At 43.5% G+C, this 17410-nt stretch overlaps 1 protein-coding gene across 4 annotated transcripts; it reads right to left on the bottom strand.

Moving 5' to 3' along the window:
• Positions 1-2706: 2706 nt before the first annotated feature.
• LOC128902789 (HAUS augmin-like complex subunit 1) lies at positions 2707-16024 on the bottom strand. Of its 4 annotated transcripts, XM_054186340.1 has the most exons (11): positions 14316-16024; positions 11966-12140; positions 11214-11349; positions 10231-10365; positions 9495-9618; positions 8661-8726; positions 8123-8278; positions 6834-6905; positions 5917-5948; positions 4019-4066; positions 2707-3007 (listed from the first exon to the last, which is right to left on the bottom strand). In XM_054186340.1, exons 1-10 carry the CDS (start codon positions 14487-14489, stop codon positions 4045-4047), a joined length of 1092 nt encoding a protein of 363 aa, XP_054042315.1. In that variant the 5' UTR covers positions 14490-16024; the 3' UTR covers positions 2707-3007; positions 4019-4044. The 4 variants fall into 4 exon arrangements, 3 of the variants coding, with proteins under 3 accessions (XP_054042315.1, XP_054042314.1, XP_054042316.1); XM_054186339.1 differs by lacking the exon at positions 5917-5948 and having other exon boundaries at positions 2714-3007; positions 14316-16022; XM_054186341.1 differs by lacking the exons at positions 5917-5948; positions 8123-8278 and having other exon boundaries at positions 2722-3007; positions 14316-16019.
• Between the last annotated feature and the right edge of the window lie 1386 nt (positions 16025-17410).

The following is a 17410-nucleotide window of genomic DNA, read 5'->3' as shown; positions in this document are numbered from 1 at the left end:
AGGCTTTGAGTCATGGTTACACGTGCACCATAAGAAGCCTTCCTTCAATGTTAGCTGAGCAAGCTAAGGCCCTCATCGAAAAGCACCCTCAAGCCCTCATCTAATCCATCCTCCTAACCCAAAGCACGATCAGTGCTCTCTCACATTATAAACACTTAAGCAAAGCATTTCTGCTCTTAAAAAGCCTCCAGTGATTAAGATTCCTTAATTGTCAGGCCGTGACCTGCATTGCCTTACAATGGCTTTCTTGTTAAATTATTCTCTGCCATCTACCCAGCTATGTTCTGATTTCAGGACTGTGACTTCTTTCCCCTTCCATAACAATAAAGATCAGGTTATTTTTCTTGCTCTCTCCAGATTCAAAGACTGCTCCCTTGCCTTCTTTCAGTGGTTTTTCTTTTGGTAAGCAGCAGCTGTACCGTTGTTATCCCCACACCACTATGCCTGCTCTAGATTTCACATCAGGTACCTCTGAGGCAATTTCCCCTCGGCCAGTTTAGCCCACCATCCTGGTTTGAGGTAAAACAGAACCAATTTTCTGATTTGTAATTTTACTTTTTAGCTGGGCCTCTTCTAACTGACTAAAGTCTGAAATTAACAGCATATCGTTCAGAAACTGTTCACTCTCAGAGTGGTAAGACCTGATTATACCAAGGAACGGTATGCACAGAGGCTCTTGCTTAGACTTATTGCTATAACAACCAAGGTCAGCTAACTTCGCTGTTTTGACCAGTTAGAGGGTCCCATTAGAGGGTCGGAAGCGGAGAAGCATAGAAGGGTCCCACCTGCGGGGAGGAGCAGACAGGACAGGTGACCCAAAACTGACCAACAGGGTATGCCATCCCATCGGCATCACGCTCAGTATAAAAGCTGAGGGGGAAAGGGGGCTCTGGCCCGCTTTTTTTCTTCAATGGCCGATGTCTGAGGAGGACCCTGTCTGTTTGTCTGCCTTTGATCCCGATCTGAGCATTCCTGACTCTAGTTCCGGAATTCAGCTCCTGCCTGTCGCTGACTCCAGTCTGGGACTTTCCCTCTGTCTGCTGGTGACGCGATCGTCACCCTGGGAGCTGGATACGGTCTTGTATATATTGTATACTTTTTTTTCCCCTTTAATTTTTATTATTCTATTATTATTTACTATTTTCTTATTTATTATTATTTTCTTTAAAGTAGTTTAGTTCTTTTTCTAAACTCGTAAATCTCCTTACCTCTTCCTCTCCTCTCTGAGGAGAATGGGGGGGAGGGCCATCTGTCGTTCTGGTTGGCCAATCCGGCCAAAACCACGACACCCGCATGTACAAAAGATGCCTTGTCCACTCACTTTTGCCATCTCAATTTCTAGCCCAGAAGGAATTGGAGATAAGTAGCCATGAAACTAAAGCAACTAATCCTTTACTAACATCTTGATTTAAAAGCCGGAGACTAAACACCAACTCCCTCTGGCATATGCAAGATGAGGCCAAAGATCCTCATGAGCAGCAGCTCTCTGAAAAGCCTTTGATTCTTCCCCGTCAAGGTGAAAGAAGTGAGGCGAGGAAGGTCACAGGGTGAGGAGGCTGTGGCACTCTACCGACACCAGTGTCATTCTGAGGTCGCAGCTTCTTAGAAATCAGAGCTATGCCCTAAGTATAGGTCATAGAGAGAGAGGTCTCATGATCACATTGCTTCAAGGGAGGACATGAAGCAACAGAAAGAATCTCTCTTCCTGCGGATCAGCTAAATCAATTTCTGCAGTGAAGTAACAGCTCCTGGGAACAGGCACACCATGCTAAATCATTAACACAATCTTTTTGCAACTCTAATTGCAAGCAGATGTAGCTACAAATTGTCACCGAGAACACCACTGCTCTTCGTTTCATTGCTGACCAGTACAAACAGGCCCAAGTCCATGCCTGATGTCCTTAGGTGCTGCCACTATTTCTAGATTTTGATTTCTCCCCATCCACAGCAGATTTTCAGATTTTTGGCTGTAGTACAAAAATAACTTTTTAAAGCTGTGCTGTTTAAGGTTGGTGTGGTGGTGGCATGGAAATACGAGATTTGAAGCAGAACTGGAAAGGACAATCGGCTTCAAAATGATCACATCCTACAGTAGTTCTGCAAAAATATCCAAGACCTAGAAAGGTCTTACTACAAAGCCCTTTTTTGTTTTTAAAGCTATCACTTCACTACCCGTAAACCTATTTATCTACTTTAATTTGCTTAGCTCTATTTATAATGTAAGAAGAAACAACAAGTACTCAACAGTAGACTGGTATCTCTCAAAGCCTTGGACGTGGGCAAACCTTACAGGTTAGTGGCACGGGCTTCCATTTTCCCAGATGACAATGAAACTACAGAACTTTAGGAGGCTGTTGCTGCTACATCTCATCTCTTACCTGTAAGCAGTAGTTTGCCAGTGAAGTGAATACTATGACCCACGTAAAACAAGTCAGGGCTCAACCTGTTTCCATGAAGGTGGACAGCCACCCTACACAAAAGAAAACCCCTCAGATGCTGCACAATCCAGCAGGGAAAAAGCACAATCCAGAGCCCAGACAAAGAAAAGAGGAAAACCAGACTCTCTGATCAGTTCAATTCTAAATGGTAATGGTCAACCAGATCCTGACATGGACATCTTCTGGTGAAGGTGCCATCTGGAGGCCAGTTACAGGCATGTATCACCCATGGAAAAAAAAAAACAGCTAAAGAAAACAAGTAAGCATGGTGATTATTTTATGAAAAACAGGTGATTTTTACAAATGCAGTGCTACATGAACCCCTAAAAGTGAGTGTGCTTGCTGGAAGGTCACAACTGTACCATCCAACAGCAAGAAAAGCAAGGCAGAAAGTGGCAGAAGTACAGTAGAAAGTCCAAAATGTGCTATTTGCTAGTGCAAATAAACAGACAATAGAAGGGAAATCATCTTCCACGCAGGCCACTTCAGGTGAACTGGAATTTTCTGGTCTCTGACATCTCAAGAGTCAGCGAGTCAATGTGCTTTGAGAACTCTGCCTCCGTGGTGTTCTAGTGGGAGAGAAAACAGAAAGGAATCAGTGACCATGAAACAGTTTTCTTACATTCTTGTTAGACGAACATTATCTACAATGAGCAAACCTTGGGATATTATTAGCACTGATTAACCCAGGCATTGAGCTGGAAGGTTTCACTAGTGCAAGTGGCAGAAATCTCCAAATGAAGGGCTAAACAAGCTCAGTGCTCTTCATACTGTGCCCCAATGTGATATCAGACACCTTCAAGCTGAAGGGGTACGCTCCAGAGGTAAGTATTCTGACCTGATAAAAGCCTCAGGCTGCTAAGGTGAGCTTGTATTTCTGAGTCAAAACCAAGTGGCTTACCAACCCAAGCAGTCCCATCTGGAAATGTAAAAAATACTCTCAAATAGCTGTGATTTTTGATGACAGCTTTGAGGCTTATCGCTGAATACCTTGTGCTTTATCCATGAGCAAGCAGACAGTAGCCCAAAGAAATAAAGACAGGTTTTATGTTCAAATGTGGCCCAGCTCACTGAGGAAAGACACGTATGAATTTCCCAAACAGCTTTATACGAATGCTTCCCAACAACCAAAACTGCAGATTACATCAGCACGGATGAAATAATGTTTTATAGGAGAAGGTCCCCATTGCAGTCTACAAGGCAGCTGCTAAATAAAATATGGGCCCTAGAGCCCTCTCAGAGTTCAGGGACAGCAAGAAAGGTTGTGAGACCAAAAAGCTGCAACACAGCTGAATGAGTAAACATTCTGACAGGTGAAGCAGACAAAATCCAGAGGGATATAGATACCTAATCCCCACTGATACCATTATGCCCAACTGCCTTGGTAGCTTAGAGATCATTCCTGCACCAGCTCCTCCTACCAATATGCACGGCTTCTCCCTTACCAGAGCAAAATTTCCCTCTAGGGATCATTAAGACTACGATCTGAGGCAGATAAATCCACAGCCAATTAATATATATAGCTTAATTTGGAAGTACAGTAGTCATATAAGTCTCTGTGAAAGATGAAAAACTCTTACCAGTTCTTGTTTTAATTCTTCAATCTTCACTTTTGCAAGAGAAAGACTCTAAGGAGAGAAAATGGCATAAAAATTAATATTTCAGCTGGAAACACAAAGCCCTTGCATCACTGCAAGTGTCTAATGATGTGCCACAGGGGAATTCAGGGATAATTAAATCGATTTTGTGTGCACCCTTCACATGCAAAACATACAGACATTAAAAGCCTAGTACCAGTTTGGTTTGGGCAATCATGTATTTTTCAAAAGTCTGGTATCGCCTAAAAAACACCCCAATTTTTAGCAATTTTCCAAACCTAGCAATCAAGGAACTGGATTTTAAACATATCCGTGTATGAATTTTCCAAAGCACAATAAGCTTGCCAGCGTAAACCTTCCTCCCTCCTTCTGCCTGCACCAGAAGCAAGGCATCGGGGCTCTCCCCATCTCCACTGACGGGAAGATGGGAGGGAGGCGGGAACTGGAGAACGTAATCCAATTTGAATGTCCTGTTTTGCTTGAGGAAAGGAGGCAGCTGCCTCTCAGAGTAAGATGAATTTAAAAGAGAAGCAGTCCCACCCTCTCCCTTCATCCTTTTCTTCTAGGAGGGTGACAGCAGCGTTTGTATGAGCGAGATGTGTTGAGAGGCAGGAACTTGATGGAGGGGCTAAGGAGGTAGAAAGAGAAATGTGGCCCAGCAGACAGGTCCCTAGTTCATAATACAAGAGATGCAATTAATCGCAGAGCGTCTAGATGATTTTGGGTAAGCCTCTCTGTTTCTCTGACCTTTGTGCCCCATTTGTGCCCTGATGACACCAAGCTGTGTGGCGTGGTCAACACACTGGAGGGAAAGGATGCCATCTAGAGGGACCTGGGCAGGCTGGAGAGGTTGGCCCATGTGAACCTCATGAAGTGGAACCAGGCCAAGTGCAAGGTCCCGCACCTGGGTCATGGCAAATCCAGGCACAAATACAGGCTGGGCAGAGAATGGATGGAGAGCAGCCCTGAGGAGGAGGACTTGGGGGTGTTGGTTGGCGAGAAGCTCAACATGAGCTGGCAACGTGCGCTGGCAGCCCAGAAAGCCAACCGCATCCTGGGCTGCATCAAAAGAAGTATGGCCAGCAGATAAGGGAGGGGATTCTGCCCTGTACTCCAGTCTGGTGAGACCTCACCTGGAGTACTGTGTGCAGCTCTCGAATTGCAGCACAAGGACATGGACCTGTTTGAGAGGGGCGAGAGGAGGCCATGAAGATGATTAGAGGGCTGGAGCCCCTCTGCTGGGAGGACAGGCTGAGAGAGCTGGGGGGGTTCAGCCTGGAGAAGAGAAGGCTCCGGGGAGACCTTCCAGCCCCTTCCAGTCCCTAAAGGGGCTCCAGGAAAGCTGGGGAGGGACTCTGGATCAGGGAGGGGAGCCATGGGACGAGGGGGAATGGTTTTAAACTGGAAGAGGGGAGATTTAGATGAGATATTGGGAAGAAATTGTTTGCTGTGAGGGCGGTGAGCCCCTGGCCCAGGTTGCCCAGAGAAGCTGTGGCTGCCCCATCCCTGGAGGGGTTCAAGGCCAGGTTGGCCGGGGCTTGGAGGAACCTGGTCTGGTGGGAGGTGTCCCTGCCCAGGGCAGGGGGGTGGAACTAGATGATCTTTAAGGTCCCTTCCCACCCAAACCATTCTATGGTTTATAAGAACTGCAATAAGTATTTTTCACCTCTTACACAGAAAGGCCGGAGGTTAGCTCTATTAAAGGCTGTGGAGTGCTCAGATGAGGAGGTAAAAGGGGCCCTATCAAGTAACTCAAATACACAAGTCTAAACTAGACAGTTACGGTTGTATTTAATAAATCCAAACCCATTCTGCTTTTCACACTCCAGTTTTTGCTACTTCTCCCCTGAATGACAAAGAGAAAAATCATTAATACTTACCTGTAACAGCAATGGTTATCTTCCAAAGGAGACTGGAAATACTTGGGTTTAGTGGTTCCAAATATCACAGGTGGTGACGTACAGATGTCACACAAAGCCAAGGCTTTCTGTATCATGGACTAAAGCCCTGTTTACCCATGACTTCCTTAAGCCACTATAAAGTTGTTCACAAAATTGCCCTTAACCCAAACAGTCTTTTGTAACAAGTGTTCCAATTGGAAAAAGAGTAAAATCCTTTTTATAAAAGGCCCTTCACACAGCAGTCTGATAGTAACTCCTAGCACAGGGACCAACAGTGACAATAGTCAAAATATAAAATCAAAACCAGATACACAGACAGGGGCTTTCAAAACTGTAACTTAGTTACCTAAATGAGAAGTCTGTGATTTCAAAGAGCCCTCAAGAGAAATCAAAGAAAATGATGGAGCAGCCTGTACTCACACAAGCTAGAATACTTGTTTAGGGGACAATGCCTACGTATTTCTTCGTAGTTGTTAAAACCTTGCTCAGAGCTCCAACCTCTGCACAATGCGCTGTATCCACCGTAGTGACAGCTTGATGACATGGATAGCTAATACATTGGTAAGTGTCAATAAAAAAATTATACTAAGAAATTATGTTTTCTTCCACATTTCTTTGTCTAATTTCTATCTAATTCACCGTGATACTGAGCTCACCCAGCAATTCTGTGCATTTCATTAGAACAAAGTCTGCCTGGTAAGCATACTTAATTTCTTGGCTTTGATTAATTGATAGATAGCCTTCTGTTTAAGTAAAGTCTTCTGTTTACACCACTAGTAGACCTGTAGGACATCTGCCTGCCCACTGAAACCATCACAACAATATCCTTTACATTCTGAAGTCCATTAAAGTTAATCTGATGACAAATATAATAGAACAGTGGAAAAAATAATTACAGGAGGTAAGTCTAAGTAGGACTGCAGTTTCTTCTTCACAGGCGCAGTTTCTTGCTGCAGTTGAGCCAGTTCCTGTGAAAACAGTAAGGCAGATTATATTCTATAGGCTTACTTGTAGAAGTGATGTAAATCAATGAAACAGATCAACAATTACCTACAGCATTTCAGAATTCACAGATGTTGGTGAGAGCTTTTATGATCCTTCTTAAAAACCCATGGAAAACTAAAGATCTGCTATTAATTCAGTTATCAATCAAACACAGTTCAAATTTTACAGAGGTATCAATTATTTTTTCTTCACTCTGAATACATCTTCAGATATCTTTTCTCACAGTATAATCAGCTGATATCACCTCCCTAAAAGGAGAGGGGATTTCCAATGAGAATCCACCAGACAGAAAACTTTTGCTGTAAACTTCACGGTAGTCCAGAGAGAGAAACAAGTCCCAAGGAAGGGGATACATTTTCATGCCTCCAGCTTCTGCATGAAAACAGTTTTGCACAGGTGGCAGCAAAAAGACTCCCCTTCCACTTGCGCTGCTTTGCTCATTCTGTTAAGAAGGGGAAATAATTTCTCTTTGGGGCTGAAAATTGAGTACCTTCCACATCCCTCAACTCTTTTCAAATAATCAAAATTAAAAAAAAAAAAAAGCACTCTGAAGATAAAGCCATTTGTGCTGCCCAATTCACTGAGTTCTTGGCAAAGCACATATAGAAATGTCAGGGAGTTAAACCTACCCTTATGCTCAAGTTCTAGAAGGTGACAGGTCTAGAAAATTGTCTATGACTTTTTGCATGCAAAATGCCAACAGAAATTATTTCTGGTTAGTACCCTTCTGAAACACTGTGCAATGTAAACATTGCCACCCAGTGCTGGTTCATGGGAACGACAACATAAAAATCAAGAAACCTATTTTCATTGTTCAACTTAACTAACAAATCTTGATTGGCTGCAGGAAAAGGCAGCAAAAGAAATGGGGAGAAAGACTAAGTTCTCATTACAATAATAGCAAATAATATTAAAATGTGACCAGTGCAGACGGAACGACACAAATACATGTTACGTGTGTACAAATGCTGGAGAATCTATAGCTAGTAACTCAAGAAATATGCTTTTTCCTTTAGCAAATTATCCCACTGAGCTTACAATACAGCTGAAAAATGTTATATTTAAAAATAGAAGAAAAAAAAGCAGACAGTGGTTCAGATTTTTAATTTCACTTGACCTCCTCCCCTTGCTCTGAAGTATTTGAAAGCAGGTTTATTTCACACAAACTAGAAAGAATCACCTGGGTCATTCTATGAAGTAATTTCAATACACTGGTAGCCACGTAACAGAATACAGTCCACGGAATATCCACTCTGTTTATGGCACGGATCACAAAGAGGATCACAGGCTGCCTTTCAGTGTCAGGGCATTTATCCCATGGAAATTCTCTAGTAGGCTATATTCCCAATTACAGACAGAGGCAGAAACAAAAGAGAGGAAAAAACAAAAGGCAACAAAAATAAAGATTCCAGTTGTTCCCCTCAGTCAGTCCAGAAGGAAAGCTTCTTCCCAAGTCCAAAATAAGCCCACATCTAACCCTAGAGAAAAGGTACCACTTCAGCATCTGCAGATGCTTCTCAGTTTCTAGAAGAGCAAAACCCATCCCAACATACTCCAGATCAGAGGTATCCATCTACAGGATTTTTATTTGCGCTTCTTTTTTACCATTAATATTTGTTCAGGCAACCAAATGCTAAACTACATTTCCTGAAATCACCCAGCAAACAAGCCTGGTCTGTACCACTGTAGAAACATCCATCTTGGCGCAAAAGACCTACCTCAGACAGGCTCATGAGTGACTCGTGTGTCAGCGACTTGTGCAGCCCTGTGGCAGTAAGCTGGTCCTACAAACAGGAAAGGGCTCGTTCATAACTGACCACAAAATATAACAGAGAAGAGAAAGATTTTGCTATTTCCTTGGGTTTTGGTCTAAACAAGGAAGTAAGAATGCAGTTTGTCAACAACAAAAACACGTGCTACTTGAACCACAGCTATAGCTGAGTATATAAATTTTAGCAGCAACAGATTTCATATCAAGAATAACAAGTCCTTCCAGAAAACTAGCAGGGGAAGAGCACACGGCAAGGCTGGGAGGAGGCTTTTCAGTAAGATGTCATCAATGCTAATACCACATTTTCCATCTCATTTTTTCTAAGGTATTTAATACTTCAATGCTGTCCAATAAAGCATTCACATGTGCTTTATCATGTAGAAAAGGTGAAGACAGTACAACTTCTGCCTTCTGTGTTTAATCATTCATTACTTGCAAGAAATAGCTATATTCAGAATTGTCACACAATTTACAATCAGCTGCTGCTCTTCTGACAGCTGTCCGTATACTCTTATATGACAGTACCTCACAACAAGCACAAGGTAGTCCGAGCTAGCTGAGAAAGTGTTCTTTCATTTATCATAGGATATCCTGGGGAGAGACCACGAATATAGCAGGAGCAACTGAAGCGTAGTAACACGTTGTCCTGTTAGCCCAGGAGTCCTCAGTCCTGGACTTTAGGAAGCTCCTGGGATGTCCCTGTAACTACAATTTTGGGCCCGACCAACCATGACTGTGCCATCCCATCACCACGTCTTTCTAGAAAATTCCTTCCATCTACCTCAGCAGCCTTGATCCTGACTTTGAAATCCTTAGATTTATCTTTCAGGAACTTTGTTTTCTGGGATTGATATTCAGCCTTGGACATTTCGAATTCCAGGTATTTCTCTGTTTTTTCAAGATCCCTTAAAAAAATACAAAAAGAAACAAACTTATACATTCAAAGAGATACCAGTATACAAATATTGCTTAATTATCTATGCTTAAGCTAAACCCTGTAATACAACCAACACCAGAAGGGAGGGAATGGAGAAAAACTTGCATTTCCCTGTGGGATTTCCCAGTGGAAACATCCACAGCTGTTACATCCAGACTCCAGAAGGCTATGGGAAAGGGAAAAAAAAAAAGGCCAAGGGGAAAGCCATCTGCATAAAAGTACAGAGTCAGACTCTTCTGCATAATTCCCTAATTCAGACCTGTTAACCATGCTAAACTTAAGATCACTGAGAGGGGCCATGGCAAACCTGCACAAAGCACACAGGTCTGGCATCTCTGCTATAAGTGCTCATAGACCAGTTTTGTTTTAAAATAACTGATTTGATGATGGTACCCCAGATCTCTTTTGATTACTGAATGTGTCCATAGCACATAGTTTTTGGTAGATACTTCCAAATATTTGAGTTAGAGATGTGTCAAAACCCTGACAATTCAGTTGTCCTTGTTAGTTGTCCGATGTTCCACATTGCAGAGATCAGCAGTATTGCTTACACCTAACCCTTTTCTCATCCATTACTCACTCCCGTATCTGCTTTTCCAGCATCAGCGCTCCAGTTAATTTTTTCATCCTGTCCTTCAATTCCAGTTCCATTTGCCTGTTTTTTGATTCTGTTGCATACAGCTCCGATGTCATATCATTGATGGCATAGAAGAAGCTGGCGAAGAGAGAGATTCAGTGGGAATGCTCAGGAGTCAGCTCTTCTGAAACTCAGAATTATTATTATTTTCTCCACACTTTACACAAATGACTTGGTTTTGTTCTCATACTACGATAGGAGGAATTAAAATAAGTCACTAACTTCCCTTAACTACCAAAGATTTCATCTGGAAGGGGAAATGGCACAGCAATCTCAAGAGGAAGTGAACAAGACCTGGCACTCTAGTGAATGTAACCACTGGGTTTGAAATCATCCTATGTTCCACTCGTGGCTTGACAAATTGCCTTTGAGAGAAACTGTATTCAGTCCCTGAAAACACACGTCCCTGAGGCGATACCCAGCAGTATTTCAGTCTCTTCCTCTTCCCAAACGGTTCAAAGCTGCTCACCCCTCCATCTCAGGAGAAGAGCTGTAAGAGCTAAGCTCCTGAACATCATACAAAAATTGGATTCCAAGGCAGATTTTGGCCCTTCCTTACCTCCAGTGCTCAGCACAAACCTGTTGTGTAATGGGTCAAAGCCAGGCTAGGGAGAGGGGCCCAGGAAGAGCAGACTAACAGCTGCCATTTCTCTGTGGCCGCTGACCACAAAAGCATGGGCAAACAAAAGGGGGATTTAACTCCGGCTGAGGCACTTTTCAGGCTTTGGAGACTTCCACTGCAGGGGTAATCAAGAGCTAGAGCTTTGTGCTCAGTTGCTGTGTACTCCAAAGCTGCCCAAGGCGTGCAAAATAAGCTGGACAAGAGAGATTTCCTGGTGTGAAAGTCAAGTTTGAAAATGTTGAATTGAAAAAACAGAGGGAAGCAGCACTGATCATCACCCGAGATGCACAGTGGCAAAAATTACCTGACAAGAGAAGTGTCCTTTGTTTCAAGTATCATTGCGCTGTTTACCAGGACATCGAGGTAGCTGGTGCCTTTGCTGGACAGACTAGACAGGGAAAGAGCCAGGCTTTCTGCAAGAAGGCCTTGTAGATACTTAGCTGGAAAACAAACACAATCCAAAATAGTACTTTTTTTTTCCTTATATCACTGTTCTTTTAAGGCCTAGATGGGATTGTGTCTTTCAACACATGTTAAAAATGTATTATGGTCCCCTGAACCACTCACTTGCTCCAAAAAACCCCATTATCAAACACTCACTCCAGGCAGCTCGAGCATAACTTAATCACCTCACTGTTGTTTCAGATTCCTCAAATGCTTTCCTTAACAGTGGATTAGCACCAGCTCAGACTCTTAAATCAGCGGTAGGGTTGCTTCCCTGCCTATCCAGCCAGTATTTCAATGCTCTGCTACTCAGCCCAGCAGGCTAGGAGGTTTTATCAATTAATTTGCTTGTCCGTATTTACAGCCTCCTCAAGACAGCTTAAAAAATTGCTCTTTATCAACCTTACATCACCGTAAATTTTTGCTGCAAGGGAGGCATGGAGCACATTGTAGTAAAAGCTGTGCCAGAACAAAAGCTGAGTTCGTTCCAATTATATATACTTATTTATTCATATATATCTATTTGTTTGTGAGATTTTAACAAAGATAATCTTCAGGGTCACTAAGAAAACTAACTTTGATGGAAGGGGGAAGCGCAGCTTTCAAACTCACCTTCTGCTTCATATTCTTTTGCCTTCTGCATCTTGTCCTCTATCAGCAAAGAAACATCCCTATCTCTAGCTTCATTGCGCTCTGCAAGGTCATACAAGATATCAACTGTCCTTTTATTCGCTTCAAATGCTGGAATAGGCTGATTCTTATATATTTTCTTTAGCCATAAGGCAATCTGACAGAGAATGTGGAAAAAAAAAAAAGAAAAAAAAGAGTAAAAGGTCAAGTGAAACAACAGAAAACAGACGATAGGTGTGAGAAAAGTAGAAGTGCTGCAATTTCTACATTCCTGAAGAATAACTACTACTACACCAGTACGTGAATGGGTGGAAAAAAGGGAGAGAGCTTCCTTTGTCTCTTTTTCAAACACCACCTGTAGTTTAGAAAACAATTTCCCTTTTAATCTCCCTCATTTCTCTGGACACCTGTTAATCTCCAGGCGATAAAATTTTATTTTTTTATTCACACGACCTGTTTGCTACAAACATGCTAGTTGTCCAAGAGATGTTAAATGGGTATTTGGGCAGCTGGTGAAAACTACATTAAAGCAGTGTGGGACGAAACTGCCCAAACCACGATCACAGGGAACAGTTTCTACAGGCCAGTGGGGGAGAACTGCAACGTGCAGGCATAAGCGCCGCAGAGCACAATTTCTACCACTGAAAAGAAGGTCAGAAATGGGAGACCCCAACGCAGTGCTCTCAGGAGGCACTGAAAGATTAGATTATGACTGGTAATAATTGAACACATGGAATTTTAACATTGAGGAAACATAAATTCTTGTCTAAGGCTACATAAGCAACCAAATGGAAAGGGACCCAGCCTTATAACTTAAAATGACATTTCTTTCTAACCTGTCCTTCTTTATGCTTCTACCATACCAGCATCTCAGCTACATACACTGCACACAGCAAACATCACCCTGAACCACTCTGGGGAGAAAACCATCAAGGCCTTAGAGCCAAACAGCACTAATTATCTGCAAAAATGCCAAGTTCACAATCAAAGGATGAAATGACTCTTTCTGCCACTTTCTGTAGGGACAATGATTTGAAACACAAAAACTTCAAGCACACAAGATCTTCATAACCTAGCTTTTTAAACGAGCTGTGAGCTCATTTAAAGGTCAGTGGGATTGGGCTGTTACCTAGTAGACAGCTGAGGATGAAGTGGGTGAACACAGAATGCACTGCTGCAAAACCCACCCAGCGACCATGTCTTGGCCGGCCCCCAACACCCACAGGGGCAAGAAAATGACACGGGCTCATTTCTGTTCATAAACTGTGCATGTCCAAGTGCCAGCCAAGCAGAGTGACAAGGGCCAGGGCCCAGCAAAACCTCCAGCACAAGCACTCAGGTACCTCCCCCATAAGGACAGAAAGAGACGCTTTTACGAGAGTGGGATTAGGGATACGATAATGCACCAGGGACACCTCCACCACCACAGAATCATAGAAATGCCTAGGTTGGAAGGGGCCTTCAGATCAACCTAATGCTGACAAAAACCATCACTAAACCATACAGCTAAGCTCTATGTCTACCTGTCTTTTAAACACCTCCAGGGATGGTGGTTCCACCACTGCCCTGGGCAGCCTCTTCCAATGTCTGATAACCCTTTAGGTGTAGAAATTTTTCCTAAACCTCCCCTGGCGCAACTTGAGGCCGCTTCCTCTTGTCCCATCGCCTGTTCCTTTGGAGCAGAGACCAACCCCCCCTGGCTACACCCTCCTTTCAGGGAGCTGCAGAGAGCGAGAGGGTCTCCCCTCAGCCTCCTTTTCTCCAGGCTGAACACCCCCAGCTCCCTCAGCAGCTCCTCACCAGACTTGTGCTCCAGACCCCTCACCAGCTCCGTTGCCCTTCTCTGGACACGCTCCAGCCCCTCAAGGTCTTTCTTGTGGTGGGGGGCCCAAAACTGGACACAGCACTCGAGGTGGGGCCTCACCAGTGCCCAGTACAGAGGGACCACGACCACCACCACGACCACCACCACGACCACCACCACCACGACCACCACCACCACCACCACCACCACCACCACCACGACCACCACCACCACCACCACCACCACCACCACCACGACCACCACCACCACCACGACCACCACCACCACCACCACCACCACCACCACGACCACCACCACCACCACGACCACCACCACCACCACGACCACGACCACGACCACCACCACGACCACGACGACCACGACCACGACCACGACGACCACGACCACGACGACGACGACGACGACGACGACGACGACGACGACGACGACGACGACGACGACGACGACCACCACCACCACCACCACCACCACCACCACCACCACCACCACCACCACCACCACCATTACCCGCTGGAGCTTCTCCTCCATGTCGGCTCCCGCCGCCTTGAACCGCCCGCCTCCGTCCCGGCGACCCCCGCGCGCAGCCGCCGCGCCGCACGGCCTCATGGGAATTGTAGTCGGGGGGGGGGGGGGGAGAGAGAGAGAATTATTGAAACACACAGAAAATAGTAAAAAAATCATCAGTTCAATTCACTGGCGGCGGCGAAACCTTTTACCAAAGTGGATATAAATGCCCCAAATGTTTTGAAAGAATTTGCTTTTCCCCTGCTACAATTCTAAGAAAATAGTTTTAAATCAGCAAAATAATTTTTGATGGAATTGTATATTTCACGTATATTATAAGACAAGTTACAAATAAAGGCATATAAACCCCTTAATCAAAAAGTCATGAATCATATTTTAAGTTCAAGTGTAAAAATTGAAATCCGAATAGCTTGCATATTATTGCTTATATAAATTCACTTAAAAAAATGCAGTCCCTGTTGGAAAGCACACTGTAAAAATACATCTTCCAAGTCTACCTCTTAAAACAATCAGCAAGGAACTCTGTTTCTTTCATAGCATAACAAAAGTACAAAGGCACAAGACTGAAATAGATTATTTAAATCAATGTGGGATTTTTTTTTCCACCGTTACAGAGTTTGAAGTTTGTACTCAGCATTATACTGAAATAATCAGCATGCAAAATGCTGCTGAAGCACCGTATTTGACACAAGACATGCCAAAACACTTGAGGACTTTTCACTTAACCTTTCCAACTCCCAGAATGGCCGCTGGGCTCTGTGCTACAACGACCTCTCTGGGTTACCTCGGGGACACTGTCGCACTGTCCCTGCCTGAGTTTCAGCACATTCTGCCCCGCAGACTAAATCCTGGGTCTCACACACAGGATTTGTGGCTGAGTAAGTGGCCCCTGCAGGGCGAGGCCTTGGCAGGCTGTGATGGTTTAAGAAACCCACAACAATTTATTGTCATTTAGGCAATTAGTCTGTCAACTGATGACCCCTCCCCACATGAGAAGGGGAATCGAGGAAAAACAAGGAAACCCAAGGGTTGAAATATAAACAGATTTAATAGGATAAGACTAAGTAATTAAAATAATAACACTAAAGAAACCATACTGATCCTGATTCCAATATACAAGGACTATACCCAGCCCATTCCATCTGCACTCCCAGCCGGGGACAGCCAATGTGGGACTCTGCGAGCGCTGCGGCTTCTGGAGGAAGGGAAGGGCTCAGGGCTCTGGCACCAGGGTGAGAAGTTCTCAGGATCGCAGCCATCAAGGAATAGAGGGCGCTACGCAGCAAACTTTCTAATTTATATTGAACGTGATATTCATGGTATGAAATAATCCTGTTGGCAGCTTGGGTCAAGTGCCCGGGTCTCGCTCCTCCTCATCCCTGGCGAGCTCAAAAACAGTGAGACCTTGAAACCCCCGCACTATATCTGGCTATAAAGTAAGTATTTTCACAAATTCAGACACTAGAGTCTTCTAAAAGTGCAGTTTCCCCAAGCACTGGAAGAGAAATTAGTCCTGTGTCACCCAAACCAGCACACAGACGGATCACGACACGCCTCTGGCGGCGAGGCTCTCCTCAGCTTGCGATGCTGCTGCCCTGACACCGCCACCTCTGATAGCACCTATGCGCTCAGCTTTTCAAGTTTCAGGTGCTACCGGCTAATAGAAATTTAAGCTCTTGCTGCTGGGTTTTACCAGCCAATATTGGCTAATTAAGCAGCTGTGCTGCATTAAATTTAATTAGCATTAAAGGCATCTTTAGCAAGGGGCTAGAGGAGGCATTTATTAGATTAGGGGGTAGTTTTGGAGTTGTTGGTTGCTTTTTTTAGCGGAGATCACGTGGTTCAGGAGGGACGGTGTAATGCTGAATGGCTTCAAGGCAATGGAAGCAGCGCTGCATCCTCCCACGTAGGTGGCACCCAGCGAGGAGAGAAGGAACCGCAAGTTTAACTTTAAACACACACTTATTGGTAAAGCCTCCGCTTACTTGCTTGTGGGTTTGGTGGTTTTTTTGTTTTTTTTTTTTTTCAGAAGAATTATTTCTGAATTGCAGAAGCAGAAATCCTTCCAGCCTGGTACTGAATCTTTTTAATGAAGTGAGCATATAAGGAAACAAAAAACGTTTCTAAAGCCACTTGAAGTTACTAAGAGCAGCTGCGTACTCAAAGTGAAGGATTTCCTGCAGTGTGCAAGGCCACACGGACCAGGATTACTATTGTTTCACTGCTGACCCTGTAATTAAAAATTTCAAAGAATGGCTCAGAAATACAAGATCTTTCCTAGACACGTCACATTTTTTGTTTGTAAGTACCCAAACAGAATTGAGTAAGAATATTTGGAGTGTTTTACTGGAGGTGGTACAAAACACAACCAACTTACTTTTAAAATAAATCTTGAAACTATTTTAATATTTTTTAAAATGGTATTTAATTACAAAGTCCCATATTCATATTCTATATCTACTAAAGGATTGAGATGAAAAAAAATTTTGAATACTTTCAAAGAAGATTGAAAAGAGACCACAATAAAACATTTGCAACAAATAGAGTATTTTGATAGTACTAGTCAAAATATATAGTCAAAAGATTCCATCCACATCTTTTGATTCAATGCATTTTGAGTAAATAATTTCAGCTCAGTAGCCTTAAATTTGCCTGATGTGTTTTGCATTTTTCTAGCATTTTATTTTTATTATTCTGGTTTTAGTACCTAAATGTTTTGTTTTAAAAAACTCTCTATCACTTAGCTAGTTTGGGGATGAGTTTTAAATTATTTTTCTAAAGCAATTATTATTTTGCATATTGACCTGATAAGAACAGTATGTTGCTTTATGGTAAAACATATACAAAAACATATACGGGTTTTCACATCTGGTGTATAATTTTAATTTTTTTTTTTTTTTTCACGTTTTCCAGGTGGAGGAATTAAGGGCACAGTGATAAAGCAGGCATATCTTTTGCACTTTTTCTGTAAAACCAAGGGATCTGCAGCTCCAGCCCCAGCCCTGCAGTGTCCCACACTGTGGGTAGCTACCCCAGAGCCCCACACAACTGCTCTCAGCCTGCAGGTGTTCATAGAC

The sequence above is a fragment of the Rissa tridactyla genome, chromosome Z, assembly GCF_028500815.1.
Source record: "Rissa tridactyla isolate bRisTri1 chromosome Z, bRisTri1.patW.cur.20221130, whole genome shotgun sequence".
NCBI classification, from domain to species: domain Eukaryota; kingdom Metazoa; phylum Chordata; class Aves; order Charadriiformes; family Laridae; genus Rissa; species Rissa tridactyla.
The sequence above is the reverse complement of the archived record's forward strand: the minus strand, read 5'-3'. Positions and strand labels throughout refer to the sequence as shown.